The sequence below is a fragment of the Octopus sinensis genome, unplaced genomic scaffold (genome assembly GCF_006345805.1).
Source record: "Octopus sinensis unplaced genomic scaffold, ASM634580v1 Contig18034, whole genome shotgun sequence".
NCBI lineage: Eukaryota > Metazoa > Mollusca > Cephalopoda > Octopoda > Octopodidae > Octopus > Octopus sinensis.
In genome coordinates, this window is record NW_021835487.1 from 11523 (window position 1) to 33014 (window position 21492).

Here is a 21492-nt window from a genome sequence, read left to right on the forward strand (position 1 = left end):
GGGTATATGCGAAGAAGAGACATGTGGTGTCTCATAAAATGACCCTATACAATGAAATCAAACCCACTTTAATTAGTTTCTTGTTCTGTTCTTGGCTTTCTTCCTAACTTTAATTAATGGGTTTGTTGGGAAATAAAACTTGTCTTGTCTTGATCATATATAGTTTTGGTAAGATACCTTCCATTACTATGTTCTGAACTCTGTGTTCTTTTTTTATTTGTATTCATCTTTGTCGTTCGTGTCAAAGATGTTTAACAAATGATTAAAGATGATTAATGTAGATCATCACCCCGGACGATATAAACGGGCCGGACGCTATAAGTCACCACAATTATCATTTGTTAATTGTCAATAATTGACCTTAGTTAACTTTGATATAATAGATTATTTTTATTTTTGACAGTCATTGACATTGATGGATCGCTCGCAACGCTCTACCAGGGCGCTTTCCAAAATCATATTATTTAAATTAATGTTTAAAAATAGGAGAATTATGGAATTTATTTTTAAAGGAAAGTATACAGGCTTTCTCATAAAAATGTTATTTTACATGTAAACAATACAGAATCTAAATGTTTTTTTAATATATCTAAAAATAGTGAAGCTTATAAACGGATTTCGTTTTATAGTTATTAATTCAATAATTAAAATAAAAAAATGTCTGACATTTATTTTCAAAAATTTCAATCATATATGTTAGACTTGCTTAATTAATTGTCAAACAAGAATTTTCCGATTCATTTTGTGATCCGTTAGAATTTAAATCATAAAAATTTAAATTTTTATCTTTGATGTTCATGTTTATCTTGTCTGTGGGATAGTCGGTTATTTCAGTTTCTTCGTGCATACGCAAATGCTTTCGAAGAGAACATGGGTGAGTGTAACTTTTCTTGCATCTTTTATACTTGCAGAAATATGGTCTGTTTGTTATATGAACATGGGAATGTTTTTTTCTGTCCGAACTATTGGCAAAACGTCGACCACACCCATCAAATGTACAAATAAAAGGCTTTTCTCCTAAATTGATATTGAAAAACAGCTCACCAGTATGAGTTCGCTGATGGATTTTTAAATTTTCAGACCGAGCAAAAAACTTTCCACAGCAGTGACAACAAAATGGTTTTTCGCCAGTGTGAACTCGTATGTGGTTAACAAGCTTGTATTTTGCTTTAAATGGTTTGCATGTTCGTGTACAATCAAGCCACATACAACAATGTTCTTTTCTATCTGAATTACCTACATGATCAGCGGTAATATGATGAACAAAATCATTAAGTGATATAAACATTTTTTCACAAATAATTTTGGAATAAATATTTGTATCATTTTCAATTAGCCATTTACAAACATAATGAGTTGAATTCACCATAATTTGATTTGAAAACAAAGGATTTGTGTAATTTTGATAATTTATATTTTCATCATAATTTGTGTTTAAATATGTTTGGGTTAAACTTGGACAACCTGGTGTTTCAATATACTGGTATGGATTTTGTTGGAAAGTATTATCGACAAATGAACATGAAGATATATAAGGTTGATAGGAGTGCATATGGTCATAATCATATTTAAAATGAAGATCAGGAATAAAATAATGCTCCCTTGAGAGATCATAGGGTTGTTTTCGCATATAGGGAATTATATTTTTCGTTACAATTCATTTCATATATCTTTTTATTTTCGATTTTGGAAGTCGGTTTTTTTCATAGTTCTTGCGTTCTAGAGTTATTAGTAAATTAAAAAGTCTGAAAAATAAATAAAGATTGCCCTTTTCCGGTTATAAAGAACACACTCAATAATTAGTGCACTACTTTAGGTAATTTTAAGCGGCTAGTCTTTATCTTTCTAGGGGTTCTTCAAATTATTAGTACTTTAAAATCATAAAAAGTTTATATCAAACGAAAAGACATTTCAAACGCCCACTCTACTTAACTCTGATAACACTTAAAATCTTCAAAATTTTTCACAGCTAAAACACAGCGATCGCTTAATTTTCAATAAATTTAAATCTAGCTATGCATCAAATAATAAATCGTTATATAAAAATTGTGCAAGCCCGTGCTGCCTTGACCACTCATATTATACTAACTTGCTTCGAATAAAAAATTAGACGGGAAATCAGCAAGGTGCATAGAAACAATTGAATCTTACTGTGCAGTGATTAGTTTTAGAAATAGTGCAGATTAACGTAGAAAATTCTGTATTATATTATTGCGGCAGTTTACGCGGCGTCTGAAAGTAATATTTTAGTTTGAATTAGAAATTTCTTAAAATACTTTTTATCGTTGAATCTGATGGTTTTAGATAAACTTGTATATTAAATCAATATAAAATGAATTTAATATTGGTTCTCATGGGACACATAAGAGAAGAATTTAAATGTTTAATTCTAACAAAATTGAGTTTAACCTAAAATATATTTATTCTGTTATTTATACAAAGCCAGTGTCGAATAGAATATTATCTAATAAAACAATAAACTCATCTGTAATTTAAACAAGCTGACATAATTATAAAATTAGCTCAGTAATAAAAATTGAAATAATTTCATCTTCATAACATGAAATAAATTCTATTTTTGATGCTTTAATGTCGAGAATGGAGAACTTTTAGCATAGTATCAAATGACCCTTTACTTAGACATTACATAAAAAGATGATGAAAGGTTTCGCTCAATTATTATAGAGGAAATCCATAAATTAAAAAGACATTAACGGATGTAATTTTATTGAGCGCAGCACGTGATTTAAAAATCAGTTAAGATTTTTTAAATATTTTTATCAAAATTTGTTGAATTATTTTCATAAAGTGAGTTAATTTCAAATCACCTGAAAAAACATGTATTTGGATAAATAGAAACGAGTTTTTATTAACCACACTTTTAAGCTAGTTGTTGTGGTGGGTGTGCATGTACGTTTCCAAGCAGTTAAGGAAACGAAACCTACGGGCCTTCCTGCAAATAAAAAAACTTAAAAAAGACAGGACCGTCGCCTGGGACCTCACAATGCCACAAGAGCTAATGGTGTTAAAGAAGATCTTGTTGGTGATGCTGCCAAAACTACATTCTTGCTTTCTCTTTCTGCGATCATCGAAATGTCAATGGTGTCTCTGAAGGCGAATGGGTGTCTCAGATTGCCCTTGCCGCGAAGCAAAGACTTGGAAGGATGCCAAGAGGTGGTTGGAACCTTGTCCTGGAGAAGTTCAATGAGAAGTACTCGGCAAAGTGCTCCAGTTTATGCCAACTAAAGAGCATGGCTAGACGGAATAACAATGTGCAAGGGAGATGCGACTCTTCCAGAGTGCAAGATGATGTGGACGTGGAAATTTTCCAGTTTCAGAATTGCCTAGAGGAACTCAATTCCAAATTGGGAAAGTTCAGTCTATTCAGAGAGACTCTCGAAAGCCAACTCCAAAGGTGCAACGAAGGATGGTAAAAACTGATATCCTGGCTGGATTAATTCTGCAATTTATCATATTACAAAAGATGATCCGCCCCAAGATATTAATCAAATTACCGATATTGTATATGCTGCACAGTGTGCTTATTTGGCCTTAACTACGAGAGCCAGACCACAGAGCACATGGTTGGAAAACACGGAAAGAAAAATCTCTAAATTAGCAGATGAAATTGACACAGTTCGTTCTTCTCCAAACAAACCTTGCCTCAGGCAGAAAAGCAAAAGGCAATGGATGTTCTCTGCCGCTACGGATATAAGAAGTCTAAGAAGGGGGAGCTAACCAGAATTGAGACTCTATTGAATGATCTAATTAGAATCAAAAAGAAACAGATATCTATCCATTCCTCGAGGAAAAATTTCCGGAAAGACAATGCGTGTTTTGAATTAAACCGCAGAAGATTTTATCGAAACTTATCTTCGCAACGAAGCCACCCTGTATGGGTTTGGTGATGGTGAGTGCTTATCATTTTGGGAAGATGTCTGGAGCAAGAGAAATATGGGGCCCGTAGTTTATGATTTTGTGGGTGTGAGGTGTACTGGCGGTGAAACCATGCGACCTCAATTCACAAGTGATTTTATTATGATATGCTCAAATATGCACCTGACTGGAAGGCATGCGGATGCGACGGAACGTATAACTTTTTCTTAAAGAAGATGGATTCTTTGCATGGGTTTCTGTGTAAAGAGATAGTCCGAATAATTAATGGAGAGTACACGCCCGATAGCTGGTTTTACACTGGCGTAACTTACTTGATCCCTAAAAAAAGTGAGTGTGAGACCCCGAAGGACTTACGCCCTATAACGTGTATGCCAACTTTGTATAAACTTGTCACCAAATGTGTTAATGCCAAACTGGCCGATTTCATCGAGGCATTTGGCTTAATCTCAGATAATCAGCTTGGGACGAGGAAGCAATGTCAAGGTGCCAAAGAGCAAGCCCTCATTAACCAATGCTTAAATAAGGAGTATGGAAATGGCCTCTATTCTGCTTGGGTCGATGTGAAGAAGGCATTTGACTCAGTTGATCACGAGTTCTTGTTCCACGTATTGGATTGCTCTGGAATACCACATTGGATTGTCAGCTTTGTAAAGAACATAGTCAAGAAGTGGACAGTAAACTTACATATCGATGGGAAAAGATTGGGAAGTAAAGTTAAGCCGGGGAATACTCCAAGGAGATTCATTGTCCCCGCTGCTATTCGTTATGGCGATGGATCCCCTAAGCAGGATGCTTAACTCCATGTTTCCCAAACTCGAAATTAGTCGGGAAGATCCCAATATGTTGACATACTCCACCAATCATTTCTTCTTTATTGACGATCTGAAAATAGTTGCCCTCAAAGAAGATGTGTTAGTCAAAATGATGGAGGCTGTTAATGGATTTTTTTGAAAGTGTCGGCCTAGAGATGAATTCCGAAAAATCAGCATCTAATGTGGAATCTTTATCATGCTGTGAGACTGTCGATGGAATCAACGGATATCGCTACTTGGGTGTACTTGAAGATGGCGGAAGTAATGTTCTCAAGAATAAAGTTATGGACTCCATATTGGAGAATGTCAAGAAGAGGATAACTATGTTGTCAAAAACAAACCTGAATGCTGTAAATTTGTTTTCGTGGAATCAATGAATATGCATTATCCCTATATAATTATTATATTGGGCTAATCAATATTGACCTTACGAATTGATGATGATTGACCAACAAATACGCCGATTACTTACGACTCTCAAGTTACACCTCCAGCCTGCAAATAAGGAGAGGTGTATTTGGACCGCAAGACCCTTGGAAGAGGACTTGCCTCAATTTCTTTCAAAAGCGAATTAATGCTCTTCCAGTTTCTTAAAAGTTTGGAAAAACAGTCGACTACCTGTCTGCGGAGGTCGGGTATTCTGCGAGTAATAAAAGGAAAAAAATGGCACTTAGCCACAATCGCAGAATTTCTTGTCTCCAAATATGCAGCTGTCGGCAGGGAAAATCTGACCATTGAGTTACTGAAGGACGCACAAAGGAAACTCTTGCTTAACCGAATTAACAGTAATCACTACACTCGGTGATGTTCAATGTTGGAGGAATCAGATGTCGACATATCTACTTCTTCGCATGGCTATCGAAAGGGAACAATGGTCCACGAAGCGAAGCAATGTACTGTCTTTTGCAAGATAGGAATTTGTTCTTTGCATACACGGGATCACTATGCGTCCACTGCAAAAAAAGCAGGCAGACTGTTGACCATCTAGCCACGCGGTGTGGTAGGATGCTAAACAGTGATTATCTCCGAAGACACAACGAAGTGGTAAAGTGTATTCATCTCCACTTGTGTCGAATGTATGGAATAAAACGAAGCAGGAAATTGAAAGGACATTCAGTCGTGTCAACAATGTCGACCCAAAATGTCGAAATCAGAGTTGACACTTCAATTATGACTGAAACAAAGGTTCAATTCAATAAACCTGATATCTTCGTTTATGACAAGAGGAAAAGAGAAATTCATTTAATCGAAGTGGGAGTTACCTCGCAAGACCGTTTAAAGCAAGTTGAAGTGGAGAAATTTCACAAATATGACCTGCTTGCAAACGAACTGTCGGTTCTCTATGAAGCAAAAGTGAAGATTATTCCAATTGTCTTGACATGGGATGGAGTTGTCTCAAAGTTCTTTAAAAGTCATATGGACAAATTATCCATTGAAGAAGGAACGAGGACATACATCCAGTCGGTTGTGCTGAAGAGGACTCTAGAGAGTATGCTTATTGAACACAGACATGGGATGAAGGTAGACAACGAGGAGTACGCCTCTGCCGCCAATCAACTTGCGGAGCTGGCATGTCGTGAGGACACTCAGTTGAACAATTACTTTGACGCAGAAATGGAAAATGATGAGAATTTTGTTGCAAACTCTTCTTCCAAGCGAAGAAGAGAAATCACTGACGATCTGGATTCTTAAATAATTTAAGATAGAATTTATAATAAATTATTTCACTAATATATCTTAGAAAAATAAAATTAGATTATTATTAATATTCTGAAATCTAAATAAGTATTAAATAAAATAATTCATTGAATGGTCTAAAAGCTTTTAATGGGAAATTGTTTTGAAATTTTCAAAAATAGAAGAGGTTGATCAAGAAAAAAGTCATTATAGTTGGTGACAGTAATATTGGAAAGACATGTCTTTTGACTGTTTTTTCCAAAGGCGCATTTGTTTTGACACATGTTCCAACAATTTTTGAAACTTATGTTGCCGCAATCGATCTTTTTTATAAAAGAAAAGTTTGTCCTGTTATATTAAAAAAGGTTCAATGTCATTCTGGGATACGTCGGGATCTGAAAGCCATGACTTAATTCGTCAATATGTTACAACGACGTTGATGCAGCTATCATATGTTATTCTATTGATGATCCTCTGAGCCTCAGTCACGTAATTACAAAATGGAATCCTGAAATTCGTTTTTACTGTAATAAGTCCCATTCTTATTGATTGGCAACAACAAAGATAAACGAGAATTTAGCGAAAATGAAATTGATTTTATTTCATTAGAAAAAGGAAAAGAATTTGCAACAAAAATAGGAGCTCTAAGGTTTATTTTTCAGTCATATAAATTATAGACATTTTGAATGCTCTGCGCTAACAAATGATGGAATAGAAGAAATATTCGAAGCGACAGCACAAGCGACATAAATCATTCATATTTATGGCTTTGCTGTTGTTAAAACATTTCTGAATCACGAATTATTTTCAAGCTAATTAATTTCAGATTTAATATTTTTAATGATGATATTTTTAAATTGGTAATGATTTTTATTAAGTACAGTGAAACCTCTCGAATCCGCTGCTTCTCGAATCCGCCGCTTCTCGAACCGCTTGTTTTAATCAAAAATTTGAAATTTCCTATGAATGATTCTTGAATCCGCTTGTTTTCTCGAATCCGCTCCTCAAGTATTATGAAAAATAATTTTTTATTACATTTAAAATTTTCGTTACACGTTAAATTGTATTTTTTGTGATGCGTCGTTGTGTTAGACTTTCTATCAACGAAAAAATTTCTATACTACGTTATTTTTCTGACAACCCATTTGTTTCTGGCACCTCAAATTTCCAGGATTTTTTCTTCACGATTAAAAAAGAAATTTTTTCCGAAAACTATAAACGACCTTAAATCAAAATCGGACCTTTTGAATAGGATGATATCAAAAAATTAAACATAATGAGAATTCCAAAACTCAAATTTAATGAAATTGATGTAGCGATGATAACATGGATTGACTTAATGGAATCTAGTGGAGCAATTCTATCAGATTCGATGTTAATTGCAAAAGCTCTTAAAATTTTAAAAAATTTTCCAGAATTTAAAGCAAGTCGTGGGTGGCTAGAAAAGTCTAAATTACAAAATGGTATCAAGTCAGAAAATTTCATGGAGACACTGGATCAGTAATCATGATGAAAAATCTATTGCTGATTTTAATGAAACAATCAGTTTAAAAACTGAACAATATGGATTGGACAATGTTTATAATTCAGATGAAAGTGGTGTTTTTTACAAGGCGATTTCTTCTAAACATGTGTGCACTAAATCAAGGCCTGGAATAAAGTTATCGAAGGATCGATTTTCTTTACTATTATGCGCAAATTGTTCTGGTTCCGATAAAAGAAGGCCTGTAATGATAGAAAGATTCAAAAGTCCAAGATGTTCTAAAAATTTCAACATTGGAAAATATGTTACCTACACCCATTCCAATAAGACTTGCAATAGATAGATGATCTCTAAAATATTATGCGAATTGAGGAAATGTTATAAAATTTCTGATAATTTGAATATAAATAATTTGTGTATTCAGTCATTTGTATATAAAAAGAATATTTAATCTATATTGTAAGTTCATGTTTCAACTATAAATTTTATTTAAATTGCCTCTCGAATCCGCCGATTTCTCGAATCCCCGATTTTTTGGTCGGTCCCAAAATCGGCGGATTCGAGAGGTTTTACTGTAATAGTTTTTGTATTAGATTCGTTTTAAATTTTTAAAGATTTTAATCAAATATTTTCAAGCCAAATACCAATTATTTTAATAAATTACTTTAATTTAGTCTCAAGTTTGAATCAATTAATGCTCTTTTAATAAAGTTTTCGTAAGAATCAAATTCAACTATCATGATTTTAATTCAAATTTTTAAAAACGTCAAAAAAGAGAAAGTTTTCCAGAGATCTGACCTATTGTGTTTCACATGCGTTGTCATGGCTGATGACATCACATATAGTTGATAATCATTCAATTTTTGAAACGTATATTACTTCTCTAAGGGATGATTCGATTCCAGTTTCGGTAACATTGTTAAAAAAATTGCTTCAAACATTGCCAAAAAACTCTACTTAATTATTTGTAACCTTTGAGAATTGGTCTACTCTCTCTAAATGCAAAAATATTCACGTATGCAAGTAATTGCAATTGTTAGTTATACGTCGAAGATGTTTGAAGAACAAACTATAAAAAATTGTTGGGCTAAAATAAATAAAGGTAAATTTCGAGATGAAGGAGTCAATTAAATATTGATGATTATAGCGAAAATTAGATCGAAGACTTAATTTTTAATAAAGTACCACCTTAATTGTAGGTTCCTTGATTTTTTACCAATGATGTCATTGCTAGATAAGATGAACATTTATCAATCCATTTTAATTAAATTATAATAAGTGGAATAATATTTTATTTAAATAATATTTATTTTGGGTTTCTCCCCTTTGTTTCCAATTCGTCTCCTTCTGCCAGAATCATGAACCGGGATGCAGCGTCCATGTACTCGACGGAAAATTATTAATTAAATCTGTCAGTAGCAGGTCAACATTTAAAATATATTATTAGACTCATCATAGAAACTAAGATAAACTGTATTCGTCAAATACTTTCAAAAACAACAAGTAATGATTAATTTCTAATTTATGCATCTTCCCTTAGTCGATTCTCCTCATTTTCGAACCAGACCCAATCTTCTCGATGGGCGCACTCATCCATTTCACAGGGCCGGATTCTCGGATAACCACTGACAAAATGTAAGCTCGTATGTGTCCTTAGAGACCAATTGAGTTGCGTGATGTTTATAGAATTTACTCACAACACAGTCTTATATTGGTACCAATGGTACTATAGCTAGATAAGAAAACTGGTTCCAAGCACAAAGCACTACACGGAACAATTTTTAGAGTATCAGAAATATGCAGTTCGCTAAAAGGGGAATACATGTAAAATAAACGAAAATATAGGTAAAAAATGAATTTAAATAAAATTGTTGACAATGATAAAAATTTACCCGTTTCGGCAATTGATTTGCACGTCTAAATCGCGATAGACTTCCAACAGTCCTTTCACTGGCTTCATATTTTAAATCACTAATAAGATTTTGGGTCTAACTGTTCAATATTTTAGTAATTTATGGTTCATAGTCAAAAAATTCATTAATAATTTTAAACAAAATTTGCTAGCGTGTGAGTCAATCAATGCTGAAAGTAGATTTTGGTCAAATTTGTATCATTTATTTGATAGTTCAAACAAGATTTTTTTAATAATGATGGAGATTATAATTTATTTTAAAATTAATTTTAATTAATACAAATAAAGCACGTTTGATTTTACGTGATTATGGTGATATCTTTCGCCAGTCTTAATTTTATATTAGACAAAGCCACTAGTAAAATCAGTCAATAATATAAAAATCATTAAAAAGAGGACCAAAAAATTCGTTCGCCATCAATCCGATAGATTTGCACGTGTGAAGGTATAAGAATTTTATTTTAATCTATAATTAGAAAAATTGGAGAAAGCCGAAAGGTATTGACAATGTGGTTCGCCAGAGATGCAAGGGAACAAGGAGAACCCCAAAGATAGGATATGGATCGAATAAACGTACCAAGAAAATGCTTCCAAATGGCTTAAGAAAATTTCGTATAAATACCATTAAAGTACCTTTTATTATCTAAATTTTTCATCGAAGGATGTTGATATCCTTCTAATGAATAATGGGAGATTTTGTGGTGAAATTGCTGGAACTATTTCCAGCCGTAAACGGAAGGCTATAGTGGAAAGAGCTGATCAATTGGGCGTTTACATAACCAATAGAAATGCCAAACTTCGAACTGATCTTAAGGACTAGTTTAATTTTCAATTTTTCATGATTTTAATAATTTTTGATTTAACTTTCCTGACAGTGATGGCTGGCTACTTTGCAGTCGGGAAAAATGTGTTTTTAAATAAAATTATGTCAGGGGAAATTTCTATCAACAATTTCAAATTAAAGCTTTGTAAGTAAAAATCATGAGAAAACTTGATAAGATAAATATTTTTATTTTTTAAAAAATCCAAATTTTAACATTTTTAGGTAGGACTATTCAATTATTTTTATATTTAAGCCATCGGCAAATTGTTCAAATTATATCCTTCCTTTATTTTCAACTAAAAAATTTCTTAAAATAGAGTCTGGATCTGTTAACCAATTAACATTACAAAAAACATCTTATAAGACCACCGAAAATAAAAAACTTAACGTTCTTATTTTACGTTTCATTCATACTAGTAAATTTTTAGTTTTAAATAAAGTTTCATTATACAGAGCAAAAAATTTTTGAGGAAAGATAAAAATATGTTTTTTAAACTGATTATCAAAATTTTTAGCTAATAAAAAAATAAAGTTTAATATTCTGACTATTAGTAGTTCCGCATTTTTAATCGGAAATATGAATTGCTATTTTAAGGATTTTTTGACGAAAATTCCTAATTTAAATTAAAAACGACATTAGATTCCACTCAAAAATGGACAATACTCAAGAAGTAAAAAAATTAATTGCAAGTAGCTTCGACGTTGTTTGGCAGAACATCAGTGATCAATTTCAATCTCTATCTCGTGTAGTATGTAATGTATTTAAATCGAGTTTTTAATAATTCAATTTAGAATATTGCTGCTTTGTATAACAAAGATGAGATTCCAAATAATTTTAACAATAAAGAGAGAGATGAAGTTATTTTAGGACATCCTTTCATTACTGAAGCCATACATAAACCATTTATTGGTATTTCCCAAGTTTCGTTTGGAGAACCATACACAAATTCTTCAAATATAAATTCAAACGATAAAGATTCAGGTTTTAAGCATTTTATTGTATATTCCTCATATAGAAGTTCATTCTAAAACAACAAATGTATTACAATCATCTGTCCTCGAAAACATAAATAAATCTAGCGATTTACAGGAGAATATTATAACTTTCCATAATGAATCCGACATTGAGAGCGAAAACTTTTCAGAAGAAATAGAAAGAAGTAATTTTTATTTTGTATAGTATACTAGAACTTATAACCTGTGTATTTGATAAAATATCCAACGCACACATATATTCACATCCTAATGTTAACGGAAAAATCAGTAAACAATAAAATAATGATTTTAGTTGTACCTGAACCCGCCCCTCCTGGAGTTCGAAGGTCCTCAAGAATAAAAATATCTGGCCGCGATCACATTATTGGAGAAAGAATTATCTATGATAAAAAATCAGGAAATATTAGAGGACTTGAAATAAACAAATTAAATTGTATTATCTTTAAAAATATTTTTAGACAAATCAAAACTAACGAAAAAATCTAACAGAAGGCAAATTAGACCGGATTTTACAATTTGTCAAAAAGAAGACGTTAAAAAACGTAGCTGTCTTCAAAAACATAATAATAAAATAGAATGCATTGGATTAGCAAATGCAACTGTGTACGACCATGGAAATTACTTCACAGAAACAAGATATCAAAATACAGAAAATGAAGATAAAAATCAAACAAAATTACAATGCGGTGAAATAATACTGAAATCCAAATCGCTAAAACCAATGATCTTTTTGCAAAATTCGAAAATAGTAACAGTACAAACAAAATTAAATTTAGATCTTTATTGTACGCAGCGGACTAATTAGTGTGGTTATAAATAATTCTTCTGAACGTAAACTAAAATGCGGAGACTATTTTGTTGTTCCTACAAGTTTGAAATAATAAATTGCAATAAATTTTAGAAAATTGGTATTCAATAAAAAATATGAAGAAATATCCCGCTAGAATCTATTTTATTGTCATTGGGGATGAACAATTGAATCTTTAGTTTTCTGATTATTAATTAGTATACTTAAAAATTAATTCATTTTCAAAATAAAAAAAATTTCTTTTGGTTCCATCTAAGGATATATTAAATATAAAATTTTTTCGCAGTAAAAGAATCAGTATAAAACAATCACATTTTTTCAATCGAACTCTCGAATAATACTTATTGCGTTATTTCTAAGAAGTTTTCCCGTTGTCTTCGAGACAAGGAAACTGATCTTCTTGACGGAGTACGGCGTCTGCGTCTTCATAAGACGGAATGTCTTTACCAAAATAAATAAAAACTGATCTTCTTGACGGAGTACGGCGTCAGCGTCTTCATAAGACAGAATGTTTTTACCAAAATAAATAAAAACTGATCTTCTTGACGGAGTACGGCGTCTGCGTCTTCATAAGACGGAATGTCGCGATTTCAACATATTTTTCCTTATCATTTAAATTACTTGAGAACAAATTATTAACTTTCTAGCATTCGTATTTCTTTTGAAATATCAGTCGTTAAGTCATTAAAATCAAGATTAACTTTTCGCTAAAGAAGATTTTTAATTAAGAATTTAGAAATTTTGCTATAAGCTGCAATTGCTTAACTGAAATTGGATTCCTCTTTGTTTCTATTCACGTTTTTACAAAAGAAATACTGTTCTGGGTAACCTTTTCTAATTCAAAAAGTGTAAGTTGAGCATGGCTGGATTAAGTTTTTTCTACCGGGGACTTTTCTGAATCGAAATAATGTACAGATTTGCGAATTTCATTTAACATCTGTTTTGATCACCCTAACCACCGCGGCTATCTTGTCGACCAAAAAAACTCTACAATATTTTATTATCGTCCTAATCATATCAACGTTTTTAAAATTTTATTAACATTAAATGACGAATAGGGTGTCCAATATTTGTCATACCCTGCATTTTTTGATCATAAACGTTTTTATCAATAAAATTATTGTTACTATTGTTAATTTTTGTATATTCTTAACCAGAGAAAAATTTGTTAATGAAAAGCTTCAATTAAAGATTAAGAAGAAAAATCATTTTGCGATATATAAAGTACTTGGCTGTTCTTGCAGAAAATTGCAATCGAAATTCACAATTTGTTTCCAACAAATTCAAATTCTAGACACATCTGATTTACATTAAGAATCTTCAGATGGAAATGAAATTCTTCATAAACGAAAATGGTCAATGTCAGATAGAATTGTTCTATTAATTAAACTTCTTTATTAATATTTATAACGATTAGCCATCAATGTGATTTAAACATGAAGCAAAGAAAATTTAGACTCACTAAGAATCTCGTCTTAATTTATTGAGGTATGAGGGGGTGATTAAAAACGTAGCATTATTCTGACATTTTTTTAAAACCTTTTTATTTCTCGATTATTATTATGAATATCGGAATTAAATCTACTAAAATCATATCTATTTTTATATCAAATTAAAGTGGAAAATAAATTTATAATTTTAAATTTCTTCTTATTGTTTTGATGACATATTAGTGATGCCTGAAAGGACATGTGAAATTATAATTGTTCTTTCTCAAATGTCAGGTGTTAGCTTATGTCAATGTCATAACATTATTCACAATCAATTCATTTAAAATGTTTTTCATAAATGTTCCTGGGATTTGACAGTTAACTTTAAGCACCTATATACGCTAAAATTTGAATGTTGTGTCTTATTGGATAGGTAAATAAACTAATAGATTTAAAACGGCATTGTCTAGTTATTTTTAAATAGTTTTAGTTATTTTTATTTTTAAATAGAATAAATAGTTTTAGTTTAACAAAATTAATGAATATTCGGTAAAATGAGACAAATTTATTCTATTTAAGCTTTTTAATCCGTTTAACGTGTACAATGCTTACTTCAATTTTTATGAATTAAGAAACAGCATATCAATTTTTACTAATCAGGCATGGACTTGTTAATATACTAATTATCACTGGTATTAAATTACAAACGGGAATTAATTAATTCTTTAAATTAAAAAGTAATAAATTCAAATATTTAGTAGATATTATGATAAAGACAGAAAGACAACTGAAGATATAAATTTGACTATTAACATTTTTTTAGAAATGGACTTAAATGATTTAGAATTATAATATATATTTGCTATTTCGTTCTTTATATCAAGTTAAAAAATTCAAGATCAATTCAGTCGTTCCAGAATTTTTTAAGCCACTTACCTTAGCTAGCATTTAACTTTTTTCTGGTCCTGTAATATTTGTTGAAATATATTATCTACATGTTTTAAAATCTGTTATCTAAATACACACGCGATTTTCCCAAAGATCTATTTGTAAAAGGCATAAGAGCAAATAATTTAGCAAAAATGCTTATTTCTACCTTTTAATTTTAAACAATCCGAAACTAAATTTTAACTAATTTAAACAAACTAACAAAATTTATTTAAATGATTAACAATTTCGACAAAAGTTTCATAATTAAGGTCGGAAGAACTAATTAATAAAGTTATATATTTCAAACCTAATATTGGAAGATTCAATGAAATTATTTAACATAGAAGAAGCTTCCTGTGTTTCATTTTTTTTGTTATTAAACTCTTTGAAGTTTATAAGCTAAAATTATATTTAAATAATATGGATAACAACCTGCCTTTTCAAAACCCGTAATAAAGATGTCTGTTTTTCTACATTTAATTTTTCTAAAGAGATCCGAATGCTGTCCTATTTTTATAATGCATATGATAAAAAACAATTATTGAAGTTTCAAGTAAATAATTCCCTCCGTTAATATAGATGTCTGAAACCATAACAAGCAATTTTAAAGCCTTGTTAGTTATATTTCGGTCACCATGAGACAACTATAAAATTTAATTCAGGATTAATACCATAATTAATAAATAAGGCATTATATTAGGTAATAGTATATTTAGCTGAAGAAATTTTTCGGCCCTCTTAACATATTCCCCTTTTGATGCACTATTTTTTCTCTTTGTGAAGTAAAAATTATTAAATACTTTAGCTTCGATAGCTTTTTGAATAATTGCTGTAATTCTTTTAATTATAGAATTAATCAAATCAAGAGTTATATTTGTTGCTTTCAAAATCAATTGTGGGTCATGATTTGGTGTTCGAATAATTTCTGTTAGTTCCGAAGTTTTTTGAATCAAAAGCGATATAATTCCTATAATTTATGAGATAATTTTTTAAGAGTAACCATGAGAATACCAGTTTTCTAATTTTGTACTTTCTTTAGAAAAAATTCGAGATATAATGTCATAGCTAATAAATAGAAAAGTGCATGTAGGGGGATATATCGATTTCTTTAAATATACATAAAAATTTTCCTTACGCTAAGATGTTGAATAAGTTGGTCAATAAAGTATGGGTTGTTTATTTCACTAAAAATGTAAATAACTAATTACATAATTTTTTCTGGATTTAGTAAGAGTACTACTTGGGACAATTTTACAAAATAAATAGGCAGAGGATGTTGTTCAAGTAGAAATCCAATAACCCTATTAATGTTAGTAAAATTAAAACGCGTACTTGTTTAAAAACTCCATATTAAAAAATTCCAAAATTTTATTAATATTATTGGTCTTTTCTATTCGTAAATGTTGGTTGCTATGAAAGTAATTCCATATATTTATAAAAATGTCTTTAATGTATCGGAAAGCATTAAATTTCACGTTTTCTCGTGTAAAATAAAAATAATATACTTGAAGATGAATTTAGTAGTCCAATTAAAGCGGGAATTAAATGATCATTAACTATTTCAGGATTTGATAATAAAAGAATGGACTTTTGACATATTATTTCTATTATGTTACAAAGGCAGTCCAAAAATATATCATAGTTGGTTTTACCTATGAGAATTATTTAAATTATATTAACCGAGTGGAATCTCTAATTTGTTATGTTTATCGTTAAAATTGTGTATTTGATACAGGATTCTGCTTAAGTCTTTTAAAAAACATCTATTTAGTAGTTTTTCTGCCAATATCTATGAAATTTTATGAACTAAATTGTACTTCGGAAGCTAGTAGATGAAGTAAAATTGAACAAGACGAAGCGTTTGATTTGCAAGTTAAATACGTAGCGGGGGTAGACTTTTTAGCGTTAGAGATTTCTTCTAAAGACTGGATAAGTTTCTCTAAAATTAATTCTTAGACTACAAACCGCAATAGACAGGAATTGCTTCCATAATTTTATTGAGAAATGTTTGAATGCTGTGATTAAGAAATATAATATGAGTATCTTTAATTTGTGAAGACATTTTTAAATTATTAATTTCACATTCAACTACTGTGATCAATCTTTTAAATGATTAATATCACGAGGTTACTTTAACTGACAAAAATATTGAAGAGATTCAAAATCAACTTCAGCAAGATATGCCACAAACAGTAAAATTTTGGCTCGTAAAACAATACAAGAATTATCAAGCAATTTAGTCATCGATGAAATAAAATCCTGCAAATTAAAAAGTGTCAGTAAACTTTATCAAAATTTGGCCGACTTTTTTCTTTCCGAATAAGATTAATAAGACAATTTATTAAACATTTCTTTATTGAAATTGTGCCTTCCTGTATAACTTTATTCAATTCTATAATTCCGATTTTATCTAATACGGATCGAAAAAGAATATGATTTACTGAACTCAATCTTGCCAATGCCTAAAATTTAACGTAATTTATAAACCATTGCAGCCATATATCGAGTTTTTTCATCCAAATTACCACTTAAAATATGCCATAACAGATTTCCTGTTTCTGAATTAGCCAAATTCTTATTAAATATTAAATAAAAACAGCTATACATTAATTATTGACGATTTAAAAATTGAAATATTATAGAGGATCCGAATGCCAATTAAACAAATTTCAGTCTCATTCTAAGAGATAATAAAATATAAAATGAAACAATATCTCGAAGAATTCGATTAATTATAGTTTGAGAATGAAAAATTGATTTTTTGAAGCTACATGATTCAAAATCAGTTTCCTACAAGTGTTATTAAATAACTATATTTTTCTACTCTTGATAATATAAAATAAAAAGTTTGTCCCACGAGAGGAAGCAAAACCATTTTCAAACGACTATTTTTCATGTTGTTTATTATGTTTTCAGTGATTAAATTCAAAATCTTAAAAATTAACTAGAATTTTACATCAATGAAGATCTGATTCTTCTTAGAATTTTTCATATTGTTTAGATATAAAATCAATGCCAAACCAACGTTCGAAATTTTTAGCTGACTAGCATTTCAAAATAATGAAATTTACGTTTCAAAATCATAGCTGGTGTTTAAAAATTCAATGAGAAGATCCACAATATTATTTGATAAAAACTCAAAACACAGCATAGGAGATATTTTTGACAAATGAAGGATATAATATAAACATTTGATAATTAAATCTGGTTTATTTGATTCAGTTTGAATCTGAGTAGATAAAAAATCTAGTATTTCCGTCACATAAATTCCGATATTTTCAGAGCTAAGTGATGAAATTTTGTCATCTATATTTTTGATTTGACAAAAGATACTTTTTAAAATTTCAAAAGTGAATGATTTTGAATCGAAATTTGGAATATTAATATTCTAAGAAAAATGATTTTGGTTATTTATAACAATACTAATTCATTTATAAATGGTTCAATAGTCCACTCATCTGTACAAAATGTTGCATCTTCATTAGTTTTAAAAACAGGAGTAGAAAATGTATTAATATCAGAGTCGGTAATATTTTCATCATGACTGCTAGCAAATTTCATTCTAAAAAATCTATTATTTATGTGTTAACATGGAGGATCGAATTGGACTGTTTTCACTAAGATTAGATTCGTTTGGATTTTCAGTGATTGATTTTCCCAAAGTTGCTGTAAGCACTAAATTGAAAAAATTATAGGTTATATACAACCTTGAGATGATGATTCAGACAATTGAGATAACGGTGTATGATATTTTGTATTTTCATTTTGGCTATTTCTAAATTTGATGCGATCATTGTTAAAATATTCGATTAATTCACTTGAAGAAGGTCTTTAATGAAAATGAAGCAAAATACTCGAATACCTCTCAACGTCATTTAGATTGAAACATAAACTTAAAACTTTCAAGAAAAATTCAGAAATTTTTTTTGGGTTTCCGTCAACTTTAATAAGTAAAATTTAAAATACGGGAAAATATTTGAATCAAATTTTCATCATTTGGGAGTTTATTTTTCAATTCTTCAACATTTTCTGCATGAAATGGCAATTTTCCTTAATTTTCGTAATAAAATCAAATACCTAGTAGCATTTTATATATCAAAACAGCTAATGACCAAATATCCGATTTTAAAACTTTGTCTTTTCCAAATATAGTTTCCGGAGCCACATATGGTAAAGTTTCTTGAATAAAATTATTTATTGAAATAATACCAGAATTTAATTCCTCCTCATAATTTCCTCCAAAAGATAATAAAATCTCTCTTAAATCTTCACCAATAATCATTGAAGTAGAAAAATCTGAAAATTTCAATACTCCATCAGCATCTAACATAATCTAAAAATTGTTTTTATTAATCAACGTTGACCTTAGAAGGAACCATGGGTCCAAAAAATATTTTGTTTTTGTGTAAATATTCTAATCCAGATAAAAGATCCAAAGAAAAGTTAAAAGTCAACTCTTCAGGAAGAGGACCGTCTAGTTGCAACAAATTGTCAAAAGAACCTCCTGAAAGTTGATTAGTTTTAATGATGGCTCAACCTGCGCAAAGTTCGTTAATCATCCATAGATGATTTGAAGTTTCATACCATTCGTAAAATTTTAGTACATTGCAATGATCCAGTTGATAAATAAGACGAACCTATTTTTGATGAATATTTCCATGTTTTACTTGATTTGTCACATAATGTCGCAACGATTTCTTTATGCAATTTACTGTCAAAAAATCAAGCGTCCCTTTTTTTCTTCCTTTATAACTTAAGCATTTACAGTAATGTCCAATTTCTTCATACAAAACAAAGTTTTCCATGCTTTGTATACAATAACAATTCTCTTGGAAACAATAATTATATCAACTCTATAGTTGTTTATTAAATATATTAAAAATTCAGCAAACAAATTAATTTTTAATAATTTATATTTTGATTAAAAAACAAAGGACTCAGCACAAAAACACGGATACGACTATACAATTCACTAGTGAAGCCTATACTCCTATATAATTCCGGAACTTGGGGACTTCCGCTACAGACAATGACAACCTAGAGTCTTTCTATAGAGATCACCTCCGACGTACTCTAGCCTCCAAGTGGCATTCAAGGCTGAGTAGCAGAACAGTTTATGTCAGAACATCAAGCAAACCAATCTTGCTCGAAATTACCGAATGCAGATGGAGGCTGCTTGGAAACATTCTAAGGATGGATTTGGATGCACCGCAAAGACGTTTCCCGTCGTTCCGAAAGAGTCCAACAGGTTCCATTGTAGACGGGAATTCGGCGGAATGCAAAGCCCTCTTCATGACATCATTGAGAAGTGTATGGCGCGGGAAATGACCAGCACTCTTCTTGCATGAAAACGCGTGTAACCTGTTTTTTGAGATCATTGAACCATATCGACAGCGGTCGGTTGGCATATGCCCAATCCCAGTCGCAAACACACGGTGATACAGACGGCTTCATCTTCCAGGAGCAAACTATTAGCCGCCAGTGGGAGAGCAGAGACTTTCCTTGTTTAAGTATTATTTAATTAAACAAGAAAAGTGAGGGTTCAGGGAATCCTTCGATATCGCTGTAATGGACTAACAACTACGGAAAACTTAAAGCACAAATTTTGTTGTAATCTTTCAGTGGCACAGCAAACTGCATATATTGCACTCACTTGAAAATGATGTTTCGCTTATTACAAAAAATCCCTTTTTGCGAAGTGTATCCAGAGCATTATGCCCAAAATGGTTTTTTTCGTGGATTTCTTCAGGAATGACTTTCATTTCTTCTGTGTTTGTTAGAGTTGATTAGTATTTCGATTAGTAACAAGTGGTCATGGTTTACTTTTGGCTCGTTTTCACCCTCGGCTTTCGACATAATTAATATCTTATATAGCCTAAGTCATTTTCTCTTGAGGTTTTACAGTTTAAAATTCTTTTAATATGTTATTAGCTAAATAAATTATCGTGAGCATTAGAAAATTACCAGTGCGATTTTATTATATATGTATCCAATTTATTATGAAGCGATTTTGAATTAACAAGACTCCCGAATTACTTGATGCCTCTCGCTCTATACCGTAAGATAGATCTTTTCTTAGTCGGTGTGGGATGTCATTTCTGTTACGCCTTCTTGTCAACAAATTTCCTAATTTCGATATAGTCTCTGAAACTGGCCACCATAAGGACAGAAAACTAAAAGAAAAGAAATTAAAGAAGTTTATGGATTATTTAATTTAATGCTTTATCCTCGCACTCGTTTCGGTGATAAATTACTAAAACTCATACTATATCAGAAAAATCAGGCTCCTCGTTTCGGAGAAGATAAATGATTCAAGAAAATCTATTAGCTTTTATAAAAGGTCTGAACATCATTATAGAAAATGATTCTGGAATCCTTGAAGCGTTCCCTTTAATTAAAACAGATAATTATTTTTTCGTTTTGATGTATTGATATTTTACCATGTAGACAATATATCTAGACAAAGTTTTAATTTCACAAAATGATCAATACCGCCTATATTCTATTATTAACCAACCATTGATTACTATAAATTTGCTATTAAATTAATAGATTTCAACTTACGGAGAATTAATCCTCGTGAGTATCCAAAACAGTCGTGCAATTATTATTCAGATTAATTTACATTTAAATGTTAAAAATATTGAATACTACGAAGTGATTATTAATCTTATTAGAATGATGAATAGAAAAACTTTAAAGATTTAAAAAAATGTCAATTTCA

General features: G+C 30.6%; 2 protein-coding genes across 2 annotated transcripts; one reads left to right on the forward strand and one right to left on the reverse strand.

Moving 5' to 3' along the window:
- Positions 1-706: 706 nt before the first annotated feature.
- On the reverse strand, positions 707-1630 carry LOC115231277 (zinc finger protein ZIC 4-like). Its single transcript, XM_029801337.1, has one exon. It carries the CDS (start codon positions 1628-1630, stop codon positions 707-709), a length of 924 nt encoding a protein of 307 aa, XP_029657197.1.
- Positions 1631-7846: 6216 nt separating this feature from the next.
- Positions 7847-10601, forward strand: LOC115231276 (60S ribosomal protein L32-like). Its single transcript, XM_029801336.1, has 4 exons — positions 7847-7999; positions 10128-10226; positions 10258-10410; positions 10443-10601. Exons 1-4 carry the CDS (start codon positions 7847-7849, stop codon positions 10599-10601), a joined length of 564 nt encoding a protein of 187 aa, XP_029657196.1.
- Positions 10602-21492: the final 10891 nt, after the last annotated feature.

Bases quoted from the DNA above. Each gene is read 5' to 3' on its own strand.
- LOC115231277 (XM_029801337.1), bottom strand. From the start codon at position 1,630: ATGCGAAAACAACCCTATGATCTCTCAAGGGAGCATTATTTTATTCCT.
- LOC115231276 (XM_029801336.1), top strand. From the start codon at position 7,847: ATGGTATCAAGTCAGAAAATTTCATGGAGACACTGGATCAGTAATCAT. The intron at 8,000-10,127 runs GCGATTTCTTCT...ATTTTATATTAG, and splicing joins AAAGTGGTGTTTTTTACAAG to ACAAAGCCACTAGTAAAATC. The intron at 10,411-10,442 runs GTACCTTTTATT...TTTTCATCGAAG, and splicing joins TTCGTATAAATACCATTAAA to GATGTTGATATCCTTCTAAT.